Source organism: Sphaeramia orbicularis, chromosome 1, assembly GCF_902148855.1.
Source record: "Sphaeramia orbicularis chromosome 1, fSphaOr1.1, whole genome shotgun sequence".
In the NCBI taxonomy this organism is placed as follows: domain Eukaryota; kingdom Metazoa; phylum Chordata; class Actinopteri; order Kurtiformes; family Apogonidae; genus Sphaeramia; species Sphaeramia orbicularis.
The window spans coordinates 41,746,509-41,764,590 of NC_043957.1; the positions used below are offsets into that span (position 1 = coordinate 41,746,509).

General features: G+C 41.0%; 1 protein-coding gene across 11 annotated transcripts in view; it reads right to left on the bottom strand.

The window, feature by feature from the left end:
* slit2 (slit homolog 2 (Drosophila)) overlaps positions 1 to 16,382 on the bottom strand; it is a 96,092-nt gene extending 79,710 nt beyond the window's left edge. For all 11 annotated transcript variants that reach the window (XM_030138266.1, XM_030138249.1, XM_030138206.1 and 8 more), the window contains exons 1-4: positions 15,416 to 16,382; positions 14,435 to 14,506; positions 12,961 to 13,032; positions 4,687 to 4,758 (exon numbers count right to left, since the gene is read on the bottom strand). In XM_030138266.1, coding sequence (XP_029994126.1) covers positions 4,687 to 4,758; positions 12,961 to 13,032; positions 14,435 to 14,506; positions 15,416 to 15,636 — 437 coding nt within the window. In that variant the 5' untranslated portion in view covers positions 15,637 to 16,382. The remainder of the gene's footprint in view (positions 1 to 4,686; positions 4,759 to 12,960; positions 13,033 to 14,434; positions 14,507 to 15,415) is intronic.
* Between the last annotated feature and the right edge of the window lie 1,700 nt (positions 16,383 to 18,082).

The window sequence follows — 18,082 nt, forward strand, 5'->3', positions numbered from 1 at the left end:
TTTTTTCACTTTTCACAAATGTACAAAACATGTTCTCATAAGAAATTGATACTAAATGAAACAGGGCTTTAGCTCTGATGTTAAACTACAATTGTGATCAATATTGGATAAAAATGTTCAAATGATAAGTTTTTATGAACACAAATATGTTGTGTCATGGGGACAGCAGTTTGGACCTTTGTTCATAATAAAAGACTTTGCTGGAACTAAAACACTACAAATATGCTGATAAACTTTTATCAAACATACATATTACAACTGATGTGCTATACACTGCTAACAGCAGAGCATATTTTACAAATAATTGAATTGGACATAACCTTTCTATATTCTTGCACTGTTTAATAATTAATTCCAAAATATCACTGATACAGGTAAGAAAAAATAATATTATTAAAGTTAATAGTGCATTTACATATATTAGTTCCTGTTAGGTTTCCTTTTATATTGATTATATCTTTATATCTTTTTTTCTACAAGTGATACTGAAACTTTGCAAACATAAAATAGAGTTCTTAAAGCTACGGGAGACTTTCATCACCAATTTTTCATCAAACCTGTAAAACCCCAGTCATAGCCTGAGTATCATGAATCCATAAGTCTTTCTGTGATTATTCATCTTAATCTTTTTCCTCACGGTAAACAATTTCAAGCTAAAAAAATGAGCCTATTTGAGAGAACAATGATAGGTAAAACTTTAATTTTTGACACTGATGTTCACTTTCGCTTTATCTGGCCCATTGTCTAAATGCACTGAAATAAAATGCAACTTTAAACAGCACAAAACCATTGTAGTGTAGCTGTATTTTTAAAATGACCAAACTGAATACCTACATGAGAGTATTATGCAGAAAATGACAAAAAAAAAAAAACCCTGCTTTTCAATGTACCATCTGAGTTGATCTTCATTTTTAACAAGCAAAGGGCTAATTTATTGTTTCATTTTGTTTTATTTAGGTTCCCCTTCCTAACAGGTTTACAGGACACCAAAACAAAGTTGCATTGGTCAAAATATTCCACTACACTTTCTTATAAAACCACAGCTTCTTTTACAGCTCAGTCACAAAAAAAAATACTCAGTCTTCTCTCCCAAGCTTGGCAAATAAAATCAGCTGCAAAAATTGAATTACAAGCAATGCATTTTGGCCCTGAGCCTTTAGTGAGCAGGAGTCGGTGTTAATGTCATTAGAAGACAGAAGTTATATTCCCATTAAAACACCAACTTTTTTCTAAAATAGCCTGTAGTCTTTATTGGAATCTTAAGCATTGTCAGATATAATATCATCTTTGTCTTGTCCTCATATTCACCTGTAAGACTGCCTCAAAACCCAAAGCGATTTGCTGAAAAATATTAAATCTGAGTAGTATGGTAAATAGCTTTTGCTCTGCGTGGTAAGTCGATGTGTTTGGATGAATTTTGACTCATCCTTTGCAACACCTGAAGAAGATGACAGCGAACAACCCTTTAACACGATGTCTCATAGTGGAATCATCCTAATGATAAGTGTGCGTTCTTTTCTCAAAGTTAAAACTTGTGATTTGGGGACTCTTGGTTTTTAGCCAGTCTAGTGAGGTTTTACTAGCCCATCTTGTTTTACAGAGTCCTTCTAATGAACTCGCTCTGTTTGATCCGCTGTGCAAAGTCTCCAGTTGCTCTCCTCTCTTCGCTGCCTCTCATCTCTTTCTGGGAGCAAACAGTCACAGCTGTGGTCCTCGGTATTACCTCAGTGTGGATACAATGATCGACAATAGGACAGAGGGAAACAGGAGGGCTCACAGACAGACACACAGACAGTTTTTGGGGTAATGCCCACCACATGGTGTCTCCAGATGTGTACGTCTCCATAACCTAATAGAGTCTGGGCCCTGAGGTGCTGTGGGAGGCTGTGGGAGTGAGTGTAATGTGGGAGCTGTGGGGTGGAGGGGTGTGGACGCAGGTGTTTTAAAGGAAAGGATGAAAAGGACACAGATATTTTATAGGAACTAAAACGTTTTTCTCGGCTGTTTACTACCCAATCTCTTGCATGCTGTGCTTTAACTGCAACTCACTCACCGCGCTGTAAAAACTGTTTTATGTACAACTAATCTGCATTAAAATGAGCTTTCTCTGAGGCGTACTGTATGAATCTAAAGTGTGTTTGTGTTTTTATAATGAGTCAGCTATTCTTTAAATTTCTCTCTTTTTGTGTACATGAACAATTCTCATTATGTTTACTATCAGTGCACCCATTTTATAAATTACACCTTAGTTTTATGCATGCATTTAGGAAGGGTGAAGAGGTTATCTCCTTATTTCTAATTTGTCTTATTAGTGCAGCAGTGTATACATTTTAAATACTAAATATTTTACCTGTTAGATGAAAATTCATGCATTGAGGTGAAGGTAACAGGCTCCTGTTTTTTCTTTTCATCTGTAAAATAAACAGCTCTAGGTTTTTATACCAGATTCAATGCTATGGGCACCATTATCAGAACAACACTGTGACTGTGTACCGCTGACATTCTGCTAAATGTATTTGCCAATTCAAGTAAAATATTCATTAAAACCATAAGAGAGCCCACAAGTAACAATGAATAAGCTACAGACAGGAATGCATTGTTATAGAACTGAACATACTTTGATATGCTGACTTGTTATTAAACAAAACCAGGATCTTTACTTAATTTTAGTCTAGATCTGGCATCTGATTTTATAGTCCTTCGTAAAGTAGTTTGGAGTTAGTAAATCTAAATGATCTACTTCCTCCCAACAACCTGCGCAATAGAGGAATATCACACAAGCTGGATGAAAAACACTTCACCGATATCATAATCTAAGCCGTAATTATGCTCCCTCAAATATGCTAAACTGTTTTTTATGTAGAGAACTGAGTTGCGAAAACATACCTCACACCTGACCCCAGCCTGGTGTAATTTAGCCCTTGAAGCCCCAAACCATCATGCTGAGCAGAGGTTAACACATAAATACTCACACACACAGAGAATTTTCCAAGCTCCAAAAAAGTGAAAACATAATTTTCATAATAGCAGGTTGAGCAAGTGTTCATTTATAGCAGGACTGTTGCAAGAAGCAAAGTCGGTCCAGTTCGTATACCATCTGACCTCAATATAAAATTTAACAAGAGTACTTCAGAGGTTCTCAGGGGTTTCTTGTTGTGTTTTCTGGAAATACCATGAATACACTGTAGGGGGTGTAGTGTAGATTTAATATTGGCCAGGGAGACATAAATACTTTTGGCTTATGTTGTCTGTCATTCTGAATGACTTCCATACGTCTGACAGATGTAGGCCTGTAGATTTGTGGCCACCGCGGCGCCAGTTTGGTAGTTTATTTTTTGATTGTCATTTAGCAACTTTGTCTTGATTTCCAAAGTTTTGTTCCATCCTCTTTCAGCTGTGGATTTCAATCGGTGATAGATGCAGTGCAGTGATTTTTTTCATGTGTTTTGTGCAGACAATCCAGGATCCTCTGCTAAATACGTCCACCTGGAGAGCTGAGCTTACAATACAATCAGCGAGCGCTCACATAAGCACCAACCCTCCAAAGTACACACACACCTCAGGCCTCTTGTCTGCGACAGCTGAGCGGAGGGCAGTATATCCGAGTTATATTTTTACCTCAGCCCACACGCTGAGCAAAATGCCAACTCTTGGCCTTGAGAAACTCTCACACACACACACACGCAGAAACACAGACGCACATGCAGACACACACCCTCAGACACGACAGGTCAAGCCCAGCCAACCACCGTAGCGGCCGCAGAACATAAACAACTTTCACACACTCTGTGAATCATCTGAGCATTTCAATATTGTTTTAGATAAATATATTCAGCCACACATATAAATATATGCAACCATAATTATTCTCCGAGACCACAAATGACCATGACGGGAAGTTAGTTCCCACAGTTTCAGCGGCACTGCAGCCCAGCCCTCTACCGTACTGGAAATCCACAGCTCGGTTTACAGTGCATACGGCCGCGCTTTGAATGAAGAGTGGAAGGTGCTTGGCGACAACAAACAGCGGTTCACTGGTCTGAATGCAAGCTCAAACGTTTATGTTCTGTAACTAAAGCTATTTTTTGCTTCTGAAACACAAAACGTAACTTCAGATGAGAAAGCAGCTTCTGTGTTTTACTGCTCATACCTCCCTCGAACAGTCTCGCTCACTTTCACCTCTTCACCCACCCTCTCTCTCTCTCTCGCTCACACACACACACACTCACACACACACACACACACACACACACACACACACACACACACACACACAGACAAACACATCACTCCCAGTGGGCAGCAGCTGTTGGAGTGCTAATCTCCATTAGCTACTGAACTGGCTTGTATGGAGAGAGCCATGTAAAATCTGTTCCCTCACTCCTCACTCTTCATCCAAGTAAAACACCACGAATGCGTCACAGACCAAACCAGACTTTTTTTTTTTGCTACATTACATTATCTGTAACATATTCCAGCATGTCATTTTAAGTCACAGTCAATCATTTTGTATACGCTTTTAGTGAAACACACAAACACCACTACATGAACTGAGGTACATCTTGAACATCTGTCACCAACTGTGCCACACTCTCATTGAACAGAACATACAACAAAATTAACAATATTTGACCTGAGTGACAGATTTAAGAAAAAAATAAATAAAGAGGGTGAAGCAGGACTTACAGTCTGTACAGTTTTGTTGTTCCCAGGAAAAGCAGCTCAGGGAAGACGGCCAGATTATTCCGATTCAGGCGCCTGGAAAAACACAGAAAAAATTAGGGAATAAGTTCTACCTTAGACAGTGTGGGTACAGTGGTTACATGTGTGTATAATTAGCCTTTTAAAGTGAGATTTGTGCTTCCTGATCATAATATCAAATTATGTTATTGTGTTTTGACTGTAACACAATTCAGTGTAATTAGAAGAAGTATGAAAGGATAAGGAAGAGGATGTAGACACTATAGAAAAACACGGCTGTGGGTTAGCCTTGATTTAAGGGGTACAACATGGCTGCCAGACAAATAGTGAACTCGAGAAAGACGAAAGGAAGGCAGGGGGAGGAAGATGAGAGAAGGGGTACAGATGAAGGGGAGGGAGGGACTTTTTCACCACAATGCCGGAGGAGAGGAGACGATGTGGGAAAAACAAACAGGCAGTCTGGCCGGGCTACCGAATGTGTGAAAAGGACCCCACTGAGTAAACAAGGCCCTCACAGGGGAAGAACTCACAACAAGCCGTTGTCACACACACACATACACACACACATACACACACACAGGAGTTGAGAGAACTCGGGTGAGTTTAATAATCTGGGTGCAATCATTTAACCCTGGTTGAGTGGAGTGAAGAGGTTTGTGTGTTTGTGTGTGTGTGCAGTTGTGAACTGATGTGAGTCAGATTAGAGTAAGGCAAATGAGTGGCACAATGAAAGACAGGCTTCTGAAACAGTTTAACCCCGACACACAACACAACACACAGGCCGCACACTGACAGGCCCAGAGATGGAAGCTGTGCAGCTACTGGAGGGGAATGAAGAGAGGGAAGAACGAAAAGATGGAGGTATAATCAGGAACAAGTGTCTAATACAAAAAGTGCCTTTTATGACTTTTACACAAAATCATAAATCAACAAATCCTCCAACATCAGTGTGTCTTTGAAACAACATACATGAGAGAGGACAAATTTCTGAAATGTGTAGAATTACTGCTTTATTCAGGTTGTGATGACCAAAGTGGTTTAATATGTCACATTCATGCATGAAGTTTGCATGTTTGAGTTTTGTGCTGGCAGCCTGTCGTTGACTGAATTAATGTCTTTGCTCATTGCTGTCTCTGTTGCCTACATCCATAATAACCTACAGTATATGACATGCACTGATGTAATGTAAAGGGCTCAAGTTGTTTTTTCTGTGAACATGCATATCCTCATCCCTGAGTCACCTTCCTTTTGTGTCTCTGTTCCCTATATTCCTGATATCAGTCTGTTGATTGGTTTCTGTGCATAGATCAGAGATAGATGAATAGATGAACTTTATTTATCCCAAACTGGGAAATTACAGTGTAGCAGCAGCAGCATGACACACAATAAAAATAAAATACAAGAGCAAGCAAGAGTAAAAGAAATAGAACACAAGAGCAATCACTATACATAATAAATTAGAAGTACAAAAAGATCTGGGTAAAGAACCTGCATAATAACTGTAATGTGCCAAAATAAAACTGTAGCTCCAATTTTTTGGTCAAATCCAAATGATATGATGTGTATACTCCAAAGAATCTCAATGCCTCTGTCATGATTAAAAGAAACAGTATTGTGACAGATACACTGACCGATCAGCTGCAGACCAGAATTCAGCTTCCTTTACCATGACCCAGTCTCAGCTATATCCAATTTTAGATACAGACACAGACAGTAATGTCACAGCTACAAACACACTACCATGCCAGCACACAAGTTATTCCCTGTGACTGAAGAAAATTATTAGAGGTTAATTACTGATTGAAATTAATATTATTTGTCTCTGAGGTGGTGTCGGACTGCTATAAATAGAGCCATGATTAATTCAGTGTTACATAGCAGTAACATGGTAGAAGAAGAATATATCTCAAATTGATTTTAAGCTGGAATTCTTGTATTTGCACAAAAAGTCTGGAGCACTTCAATTTTAAAGTGAATAAAGGTCCTGTGAGAAAATGCAAGTTCTATAATAGTGATTGTTTTATTGTGAACATACGAGTGGATTTTCTAATAAAGGGTCAAAACACGGTATTCAAAATCTCTCTGACGGGATGTTTTAGAGACAATTTGACAGATTAGTGTTGCTAAATGACCCACACTTTTACTTTTAAATTCATTTTTGCTTTAGTTGGACCATGAGGGATTATCCAAAGCAAGAAGCTACCTTATACTGAAATAAATGTTGGAATGGCGATCAATTAAAGTTCACTCTCTGACAGCACATTACTGTGTTTTGACCCTAAAGGAAAATTACTGTTTGTGCATCAGTTAGAGAGCAGGAGAATTGGCAAAAGTTAGAATCAAAAGTCTGGCTTTAAAATAAAACAAAAACAAAAAAAATACTTGATGTATCTTTAAATAAACCTCTCACCTAAACACCTCCTTGACTTCAGTGATATAGTACCTACATCATTTGACTCAGCTGTCTTACATAAAATGTCAAAATATGATGGTTTTGCAAGGACCACTACCTGTAACCTAATGACAAAATATAACTATGGGGCGTAACAGTCCAGTTATGCAAACATCCTACTAAGTTTTCTACAGGACAGTCTCCCAAAGAGCTCCATAAATATCAACAACTTCAAGCAGAACTCCAAACTCTTTCTTTCACTCCTCTAAATCTTAATCTTTCACCTCTTTTTGCTTCACTATCAGCTGCTGTGGACTCCCTTTCTATGACATCACCCTCTCTTTTGTCCATCTTCTGCCCCACAAGTACACAAACACACGAACACACTGGAGCACAGGCATACACATTCACACTCCATAGTTACATCAGAGGCCACTTAAATATTTAACGTCCCGCAGAAATGATGTTTGTAAATTATTCACTCCTCTTCCGTTAACAGCGGCTCTGGCGTCTAAGAGCCCCACATGGTCCTGCGGAGAGGCCCACTCCCCCTGCAGGTCCTGCCCAGCTATGAGCACCCGTTAGTGGGCTAGACCTCCCCAGAGAAAGTGCATGGACTGGGGCTGCAGGTGGGGAGGGAGGGAAGGAGGACAGAGAGGAGGTATGAGCTCATACACTTAAAATAGATGCAATGCTGTCAGACTACGAGACTGAGAGAATGAACTAAAGACAGAAAGATTAAAACCAGTCTGGTTTCTCTAAGGTGTTGGTGTGTTTTATGTTAATGTCACTAGAGTGTCAGTCGGATTATTACAGTAATCATGTTAACACATTAAACATAATATCTGGCTTCTTTAATGGTCATAATCAAAGCTACATGTACAATTTAGTGTGTAATGCAGAACGTGAAAATACATCACAAAGGTTATAAATGCGAAGGAAAGGTAAATTAATTTTTATGTGGCTTCTCAGTACGATAGTAAAACAGCTCTTACATTACAACTAAATCTGCAAAGGATCAAAATAAATGCTAAGTCGTTGCTCTATAATGTCAACCCATGAAGTTAAAAATAAAACACATTACTTAATACCTATAATCCAGGCACCTGTAAAACACCTATGTTGATAAAACTATCATATCATTTTTGAGTTTATTTGTATAAAATGTTCAGTGGCCTAAGGATAGATCTGTTTTAAGACATTGTTTGTGTATAGGCACAACACACTTCCACAATCATGTCTCATTATTTAAAGCCTGGCAGAGAACAAATGAACACAGAGCCAGTAGTCAGTGTGAGAGGTGTGAGAGTCCAACTAACTAATGCCACACTGCAGCGTGGCGATAATCCCTGCAGTCATAAACAGATGCTAGAGGGCCACAAAACACACAGTAAATACACTCACACACACACACACCTCCATGCCAACACATACGGTGTGCTAAATCATACACACATTAATACTTGCACAAACACAAAATACTGATAGAAAAACATAGGCCTTACACCTCTGAGCCTCGTAGATGTGTTGTACTACAGACTTGCAGACTCTGTTTAGGCAGGAAACAACAAACCACCTCGGAAAGCAATTATTACTCCGCTGATACCTCTGCGGCTGCAAAACATGTTTCGTACTAACAATCTGTAACACACAACAAACTTATACTGTTGAGATAGTTGTAACTTAACTGAAAATGGACATTTCTGTGACTGAGAGGACAGAAAAAAAAAACATCTTTGGTACAAAATCTACCGTTAATTTTGTCATATGACAAAATATGCCACGTATCAATAGAAAAACATTTCAGGTTGTGGACGACAGTCTCTTTTCTGTCACTTGGATGAGGAATTATATTCATCCACATGGCAGGTATGCATGGTGGAAATTTGCATGAAGGCAACACAAACAAACATGGAGGAGAGTGGACGTGACACAACAGGGGTAATCACGAACAGAAGGACTTCAGTCTGCCAAGACAAAAATGAGGACCTTGTATCTAAAAGAAGAGCCGCTTCCATGACGTGAAAAATCTGACATGGAAAAGGGAAAACACACTTTGCAAATTACACTGGTAGACCCGACTCCACAACAGACGATGAACCAAGATGAACATGCTCTATTTTTGCTAAATAGCACAAGGAAAATTTGCACAGAAGAAAGAATAATACATCGTGAAATATCATATATATGTATTATATGTGTTTTCCTTGTAGTCCCTTTGTATAAACTATTCATTCAGTGAATCTGCAGAAATTTTATGATATGTACCATAACGTGACTAAGAAATTATATTGTGATATGAGACTTGGATCATATCTCACAATCACAAGACGGTGTGAACGGTTCCGAGCAAATATGATTATAATTACATCAGGTCTGACAGTTTATGTATTTGCTGTATCTTGCTTTCCATCCTCTAACAGGTGACCTCACAGGTAGACAAATGCAATCTATGCCTTAAAACAAAGCAATGCAAAAATCCACTCTTTCCATTTGACCTGTAAATTCCTTTGCTATCACAAAAAAAAAAAATTACCCCCTCTTCCTCCTCCCTCTTCCCCAACGGATGTTTACCAACAAACAGAACAAATGTTGGCTACTGCAGAGCAAAGCACAGACAGGCAAAGACCTGGGAGGAAAATCTATCAGCAATGACTTTTTAGACAGAAGTGCTGCTGTAAAAATGGCTTTTTGTGTGTCTTCACAGTGCAGATAATTTCAAGCTCTGCTGCTCAATAAAAAAAGAGAAAAACATTTGAAACTTTGCCCTGGAATGATCGGTGAGAACAATGTTATCACTCACAGGCTTTAGAGATAATAATTGAGCACTAATCCAGGGCTTTTCTTTGAAATCCATGCTCCACTATTGAGCATGACTGTTAATATTATCTTTTGCTGTTCAGATTGTGCACATATTACAACATTATAACTTAGGCTGAGGTCTAATTATCTCATTTGTGATTACTGTTGAAAGTCACATCTCTCTACCTGTAATCAGTTTTACATTTATTCATTGCTGTTAAAATGATCTTTGACAATGTGATCACTCAATTACAGGCTAATTATCTAAGGCTTTATCTCACTGCTGCTCTCTGAATTCATTCTCTCAGTACCTGTAATTGCTGTTATGTGTCTTTCTGCATTTTTTGTGGGTGTTATCTCTTTCAGTCTTCAGTCTGTGAATAGGATAGGGGCTATAAACCAGTCAAATGTGAGAAAAGATAAGAGGATCAGGAACTCCTCTCTTTCCTATTCTTCACCCACAGGGAGAAAGTGAAGAATGTATGACATTCCTATACGACAATAGAGAGAGAATGAGATGGTTGTGTATGGACAAAAAAGCATAAGAGAGACTGAAGAATGAATGAAAGGAAGGGAGAAGGCTTGTGTGGGTGAAGGGGGCAAATCTGAGAGAAAACCAGGAGAGGAAGAGCAGCCTCGCGTAATAAATGCGCATGCAAGAGTGTTCCCATGTATGTGGTTATGTATGTGCACATATGTGTTTTTACATGTCTATATCCTCCATCCACACCTCCTCGGACCATCAGCCCATCCTCCATACCCCCCAGCTACTGCCCCACACCTGACCTAGCCCTTCCCAGCCCCACAGGGCCTGTCGCAAAAAGGATGAGAAGGCGAACCGTTTTCCACCCCTGTGGGGGGCAGTCACTGTGGATCCGTCAGCCCAGCTTAGGGCCCTCTCCTCTGGGCAGCGGTGCCCAGCAGGCCCCCTCCAGCCCCCCAGAGTATGGAGGCCTTTGAAATGAGCCCTCAGACTCCAGACTCTGGAGACGGGCCTTTGTCCAGCGGCTGCAGGGGGGCATTGATGACTGACTCTATCTTTGTGTTTGTGAACATGCCACGCCAGAGATGCTGAATTACAGTTGAAAACCCTCACAAGGACAACAGAAAACAACCATGTTGTGTCAGAAAGTTAGCTGCCATCAAAGGTGTTTGTTACTATCTGAGACAAGGCAGACCAAATAAGACAAGGAAAACAGCCAATCATAGTCAAAGTCAATGTGACAGGCTTTATCTATCATGGCTCTTTGCAGACTTGTCTCCATCCATCATGTTTTGGTCCAGTATTTTAGAGAAGCCCCTTCTGTTATATGCATGTTCCATTTCCCTACCACTGTCAAAGTCAACTGATAAAGGTTTGATGTGCATTGCATCTAGCAGTGAAGTTGGAGGTTGCAACTAAGTGAGCACTTCTTGCCTCACCCTCCCCTATGGTTGCTACTAAGAAGAAACGTGAACATGAAACCTGTCAAAGCCAGTGTTTAGGTTGTCTGTTCTGGCATTTTTAGTTCAAGGGATAATAGCTATGATCCACACTCAGCATAGTAGTAAAGCATCTTAGTGCTGGATGCCACCAGCCATAAAACAAAAAAAAGGAGAAAACGGGATCCATTCTGAGCTTCCATTGAAACATAAGGGTTGAAGTTTCCTCTGTAGATATACATGAATCATTCAAAGCAACAGAAAGTAGAGAATAAATTCATATTTTCAGATGACTATGCGCCAATGAAAACATAACTGTGAATATTCTATTTAATTTTTGCAAGTAGATCCCCCAAAATCTTACTCACAGAACCTTTACAGAAGGGTCACATGAAGATTAACATTGGCCCATTTGTGTATCACTCTAAGCAGGAATTCCCAGAACCACTTAGCTGGACACAGTCCAGCATTTGGTTGCATGAGAAACACTAGCAGATTCCCTATAGTGGTACATGCACAGAGCTTTGAATGTCTGTCAACAAAGAGCAGTTATGGTGCAGCAAAAACCAGAGAAAAACCAGGCACGACAACTGACACAAGAGCAGCTGGGGAATCATGACTTTTCATCCTTTTCATCCCAATTACTGTTGAAGAATTTACCCAAAACAGCTATCAAAAAGATTAACTCCCTCCATTTGATCAAGTATTATATGTATGCGTGCATGTGTATGTGTACAGGTGGATAATTCTGTGTATATCCAGGTATGTCTGTGTTTTTTAAACGGCCATGTAAGCAGTGTGGATTTTATGTGTCTTTAATTAAAAGCTTGTCTCTAAGCCTCTTCAGACTCTGTCACAGTCTGCTGCATTCCAGTGTGTCATTGCCTGTCGGTCAGGCCACATAATATATAAATACGCACACACATTTACACACAGCTCACACATCAAGCAAAGTTGACAGTCGAGACAATGGTCATATCAGCAGTGAGGGGTCCACACCCCCCTTGTCTCTTGCTGTCTCTCTCACAGGCTACTGAAGCTTAATTATGCCATAACTGCCTTAGGGTTGGATGCCGAATACCAGCGATTCCAGGCTAGCGCCGTAACAACCTTCGGCTGTTCCTCAGTCACTGCCCTGTGACATAGTCTCCAAACTTTCTTGTCAGGCTAACAGATTGAGAGTCTTGCCTCGAGAAGTCTGGCTAATAAGTTAGTTGGCATAGGCAAGTGACATATAAGACAAAACAAAACAAAACAAAAGAGTTTAGAAGCAAGAAATGCAGATGAGTCCATAAAGAGGGACGCTGAATGGTTTATTGTGTGTGAACATTCTGTAAATAACATGGTACGTCTGCTTGCTACAATCACTGGATCTTTAAATACTTGTGGACAGTGCTACCCACCAAAAAAAAAAAAAGAAAGAGAGAGTTAGAGGATCTGAACCAAGAAGTTCTGAAACTGTTCTGCCAGTTTGTGGTTAGAAAACACCTGACTAAGATGTTATAGGTTTTTTTTTTTTTTTTTTTTTTACTCTTCACAATATTTTCCGGAAGTATGTATCTGTTTTGTGATCTTAGAACATGTAAGGGTACAGAAAATGCATTTAGGGATGAAAAGTCTATTGCTTTAACAGTGTAACTCACAGTCTCTCAAGCTCCTTTAGGTCCTGGAAGGCTCCTCTCTCAATTGTGGTAATTTTGTTCTCCATTAGTTGCCTGAAAGAAAAACACCAGAAGAGAGTGAGACAATGAGAATGACACGAAAACGAAGATGGACAAAGAGAGGGTTATAGAGAGACACACTGAGCTGGAGAGTTGACAGGGTGATTTGTGCAATGAAGGCCAAAGAAAAGGAGAAAGATGGCTGGATGTGAGCAAAGATAAGAGACGGAAGAAGAGGAGAGGGTGAAGGAGAGTGAGATAGGGCACGAGAAAGGCAAAGAGATTGACACTGGAGAGAAGAGGGAGGGTGTGATGGGGAAGATAGGTGGCAGTGGGTGTTAAAAAAAAAAAGAGAAGAAAAACAGATCAGTGGAGATGGAAAGTGATAGAATGTTGAAACAGCAAGAGAGAGAGAAGACAATCAGCAGCGGGTCGATGGAGGCCCAGAATTGACTTTAAAACTGGCCCATCAGTTGGACAGAGACTCATCTATCATCCAATTTACTCTCTATCTAACCACATAGCTGTGACTACTCATTCACTTACACTAGCACAACTCCACCAGGAGCAGTCTGCTGACCAAGCCGTGTAGTCAGACAAACACACACATTTTATAGACACCATGTTATGAGCTCATGATAAATAGGGTGTGTGCAGACATACAGCCAGATATAACCAGCTGACACATGAAATCTAATGGTCAGTGTTGGAGGGGAGTGTATGCAGGTGAAGTTAAACACAGGAAACAACAGGCTTGGAGTTGGGTGAGTGCAAATACACATGCATAAACACACACACACACACACACACACACACACACACACACAATTAAGGGCATAATCTCTGGAGGAATTCCAACAATGTGTATTCCCCGCCATTCACTTTTAGTGGCTGAGTAGTGCACACACAACAGAAGGCTATCCCTGTCCCGTTGGCGCAGGGGAAGGCAGGATTCATCCAAGGTAAAGGAACCTTTCCTTTCCTTTCCTTGCACCCTCCCTCCCTTCCAGCTACATTCCTCCCTCAGAGGTTCCACCTAATAACCGCTATCTCTTTCCCTCTTTGCCCTCCATCACTTCCTCGCCAGCGCGTTAATCACTCCAGCACATGGGCCCCGGGGTCCGTGGTTAAAATAAGCCCCTCCTGACACTTCCACCGGCAGATTAACACGGCAGCATTAACAGGTGCCACTGCTTTTCTGTTTAGACACACATAATGAAACCTCCGCTTTCCACGACTAGACGCAGTGCTGCATGCGGCAGCTCCAGGGTTTAATGAGCCTCATCCTGTGGACACTTAAATCTCTGCTTTGTGACATTTCTGGTGGAAGATTATGAAATCGCATGGCGTCTCTTCTTTGAGTATTAATCTAAACGCTTGCTTTTGCCTTTTGTACTGGATCTGCAAATGAGAAGACAGCAGAAAGGAGAAAATAAAATTGATTAAAGTCACTTACAACACTCGCAGGTGCCTCAGTCCAGCGAAATCCGCCTTGGTGATTTTAGTCAGGTTGTTGGCATTCAGATCCCTGCACAGAGAAAATGGTAAAACACAGAAAGATCAGTGAATGAGACATGATATGTAGGTAATTGAAACATGGATAAAGCTACAGCTGCTGAAGGGGGTTTTGTTCAAACTTGGTGCGCCGGAGCCAATGCAGTCTCGTCATTTACGCATTTGGCAAAACGAGAGGATTGATGGTTAACGCACTGTGTGGAAAAATTTAATTTCATCCAGAGGTCTTTGCTTAATAAAATGCGACCTGTTTAAGTCAAAGCTCACTTGTCCAAATCCGTTTTTGATTAACTTGCTGGTCTCCAGACAAGCCGATGTGGTCTACGGAGGCTGTGCTAATGCAACAGTGCGAAACCACCAACACAACCACAGGCTGCCCCGAACTTCAGCTCCGCCACCAGCACCAGTGTATCCTGCCTTTACACACGACACATACGGAGATCAGGGTTTGTTTTCTGTTTGTTTTTTTTGTTTTTTTGTTTGTTTTTTTTTACAGTTGAGGATAACAAAATAAAGTTGTGTGAGTCATCTGTGAGCCAAAGACACAGGTTAAATCCCATACCTACAGCCTACAGCCCTGCGCCACAAGGAAAAAGAAATGTTAATCTGTAGAAATGTGTTTTATGATGATTAAAAATGCACACAAAAAAAACCCAAAATGTAATTTTCAGGTGTTACATTAAACGAAAACGATGCTGGTATGATTTAGGGTATCAAATCCAGTAAAGTAACATTAGGTAAACTTTAAATCCCTTCAGGAGTATCATCAACTGAACAGACCTGTAACATAACATGCCATAAGTATGTGATCGCACACTTCTCAGGATCATTTACTCTAGAATTCTGTCCAGTATTAGTCAGTACTCATGTGCGCAGAATAAATCCAAACTGTGCTGTAAAAGCTGTCCCTCCTGACACTTACAGTCTCTCCGTGTTGCGGGGTATGTTCCTGGGCACGTTGCGGAGCCCTTGGCCGTGACAGTCCACTGTAGTCCCGGTGCAAGAGCACTGCGCCGGGCACGGTTGACCGTCCGCTCCGTTAGACAGGACGAGGACCAGGACCAGGACCAGGACCGTCACCGGCAGTCCCAGCACAGAAGCCGGGGAGCGGCCAGGGCCAACGGGGCTCAGAGCTCCCACCATCACTGCGGCAAGTGGGGGCCAATATGAGACCCACAAAACACTGATAAAATACAAGGGCGTTTAGAAATCAAAAGCCCCGGAATCCTTGTAAGGGCTCACCAACTCTGCATGCAACGGGATGCCGTCCTCCTTTTATCGCTGTCCTCTCTTTTTCAGACGTGTGTTTCTGAAATTTCTGTTTCCAAATTTACATCTGTGTCCTCTTCATGGGGTTTTGATGTGTGACGGCTCTAGAACCGAGAATTTGGTCCCCCCCTGTGCAGAGAGTGTGGAGGTCGACGAGGCTCTGGACCGGCTCTCTGGCTGCGCTACAGCGGCGCAAACTTCCACATGTCTCCGGCATGCGGTGCCCAAATCCCCCCGGTGCGTGTTTTGTCTGTGTATGAATGTGTGCGCGCTGGACCGAGCCAGCGTAACACCTCCAGAAACACACTTTCACACACCCAAACACACACACACACACACACTTTAGATGCACTAGTGTTTACACATACACACACACACTCCAGGTGAGGCTGTCTTGGTTATTAATTCACAACACGCGTCCGGTGTGGAAACGGCACGGCGGCGCTCGGTTTCCCCAGAAAAGCTCAGCAGAGGTCACCGCGACGGAGAGACACTGAATCCGATCATATATCAATGTTAAGGGTGTAGGCAACATGAGGGAGGAAAAAGCCCCGTGAAAGACCAGCGTGCAATACTATAATCCAACTCTGCGTGGTGCGTCAAAGCGCTGCTCCTCAGAGTGTGTGTGTGTGTGTGAGAGAGAGAGAGAGAGCGAGAGAGAGAGAGAGAGAGAGAGAGAGAGAGAGAGAGAGAGAGAGAGAGACGGGAGTGGGCACGTCTGCTACTGCATCTGTCCACAACAACTCTCTCTCTCTGTGTGTCACACACACACACACACACACACACACACACACGCACTGCGTTTTTCCTAATGGTAGCTGCAGGTTTGCAACCGCCCGTCAGTCAAACAGCAACAGTTTGACCTCGCAAGGGGACTTTGTTTCGCACTGCAGTGTCCCGGTCACCTGATGCCTAACTGGTCTGTCCTCGGGAAGGCGTCACAGACTCCTGGTGGAATCTTTTGTGGACAGAAAAAAAAAAGAAAACAATAAGGCTCCAAATTTCTCGTGTGTGACCTCAGGCTGATGTCCACTGGCTTTAATCACAAAAGACACGGATTATCCTTCTGCACTATGGATGAAAACATACATGGAGTCCATGAGATTCCACTTAATAAATGGGGCAGTATTTCTAAAGTCATCATTTAACTGTATTTAAAATGGTAAAATAGTCAACCTCGGTGTTGTGAATCTATGGTTTTACAACTTAACTAAAGTCTGGAACACATCTCTGCCCTTTTCTTTTAGATACACAGTGATTGGAAAAAGTTTCTGGACACCCCATTCATTTGTCATATATTGCATTGAGAATCACTCTTAAATCATTGAACTCTGTTAAATATTGTTCTAATCTCCAAATCCACATGTTCCCTTCTTCATATTCTCTGTTCCATTGAGTTGAGAACTGGATGTTTCTGCAGATACTGAAACCCATCCAGGACATGACATGTTGAAACTGTCAAGAATTTAGTTTTGTAATTTTTTTTTTTTTCTTAGTTAATCAACAAACAAGCAAACAAAAATTTGCATTTGTTTATGTCTGTCTGATGCAGCCACACCTTTTGAAACATAAAAAATATTTTTTCTGCCAATATTTCGTGATAATATTTGAGATTGTGTTGAACTTTAGGGGTGTCGGAAAATGTTTTATTGTAGTTCTGTCTCATAATTCTTAAACTTTACATTGGTTAAGAAGCTGAGGAGTCTCTACGTGGTTCAATTTCTTTGCTATTTAAGCAGAGAGAACGATATTCTGTGGAATAAAATATTGAAAAGTTTTAAAATTAGCTGATGTTTGGATATTCCCTACACACTCATACTTTGAGTGTTGGGCTGTGCTCCAGACAAACAACCCCCTTAGTCATACATTTTAAAAAGAATGTGTGCAACATAAATAATATCTTCTATGACACTATCATCAATATAATCAGTATGTTAATGATCTTGAATGATCGGTCTCAGACCTTCTGAACCTTCAAGACTCCTTCAGGTGGCTGACCTTTGACCTGTAGCTGTTGGTTGTTGTTCTGCATCATTGAAGTGTTTGTCTAAATTCCTGTCCTTCTCTGAAGTATGCTGTCAGATTCTATGAATTATGGAGCAGTGAGCATATCTCAACCAAATGAAGAATCTGATGTAAGATCCGTCTGTTTGTCTGTCTGTCTGTCTCGCTGTCTCTTAAGCTCCCAAGGCACAATACAAACATTTGTGTGATTGAAATGCTGATGTGTACACTGTAAGTGTACTTTATACTCTTCCGACCTGCTCAGCCGCATCCCCTAGCCCACCAAACTCACAAACACACACTTTGACAGTCTCTT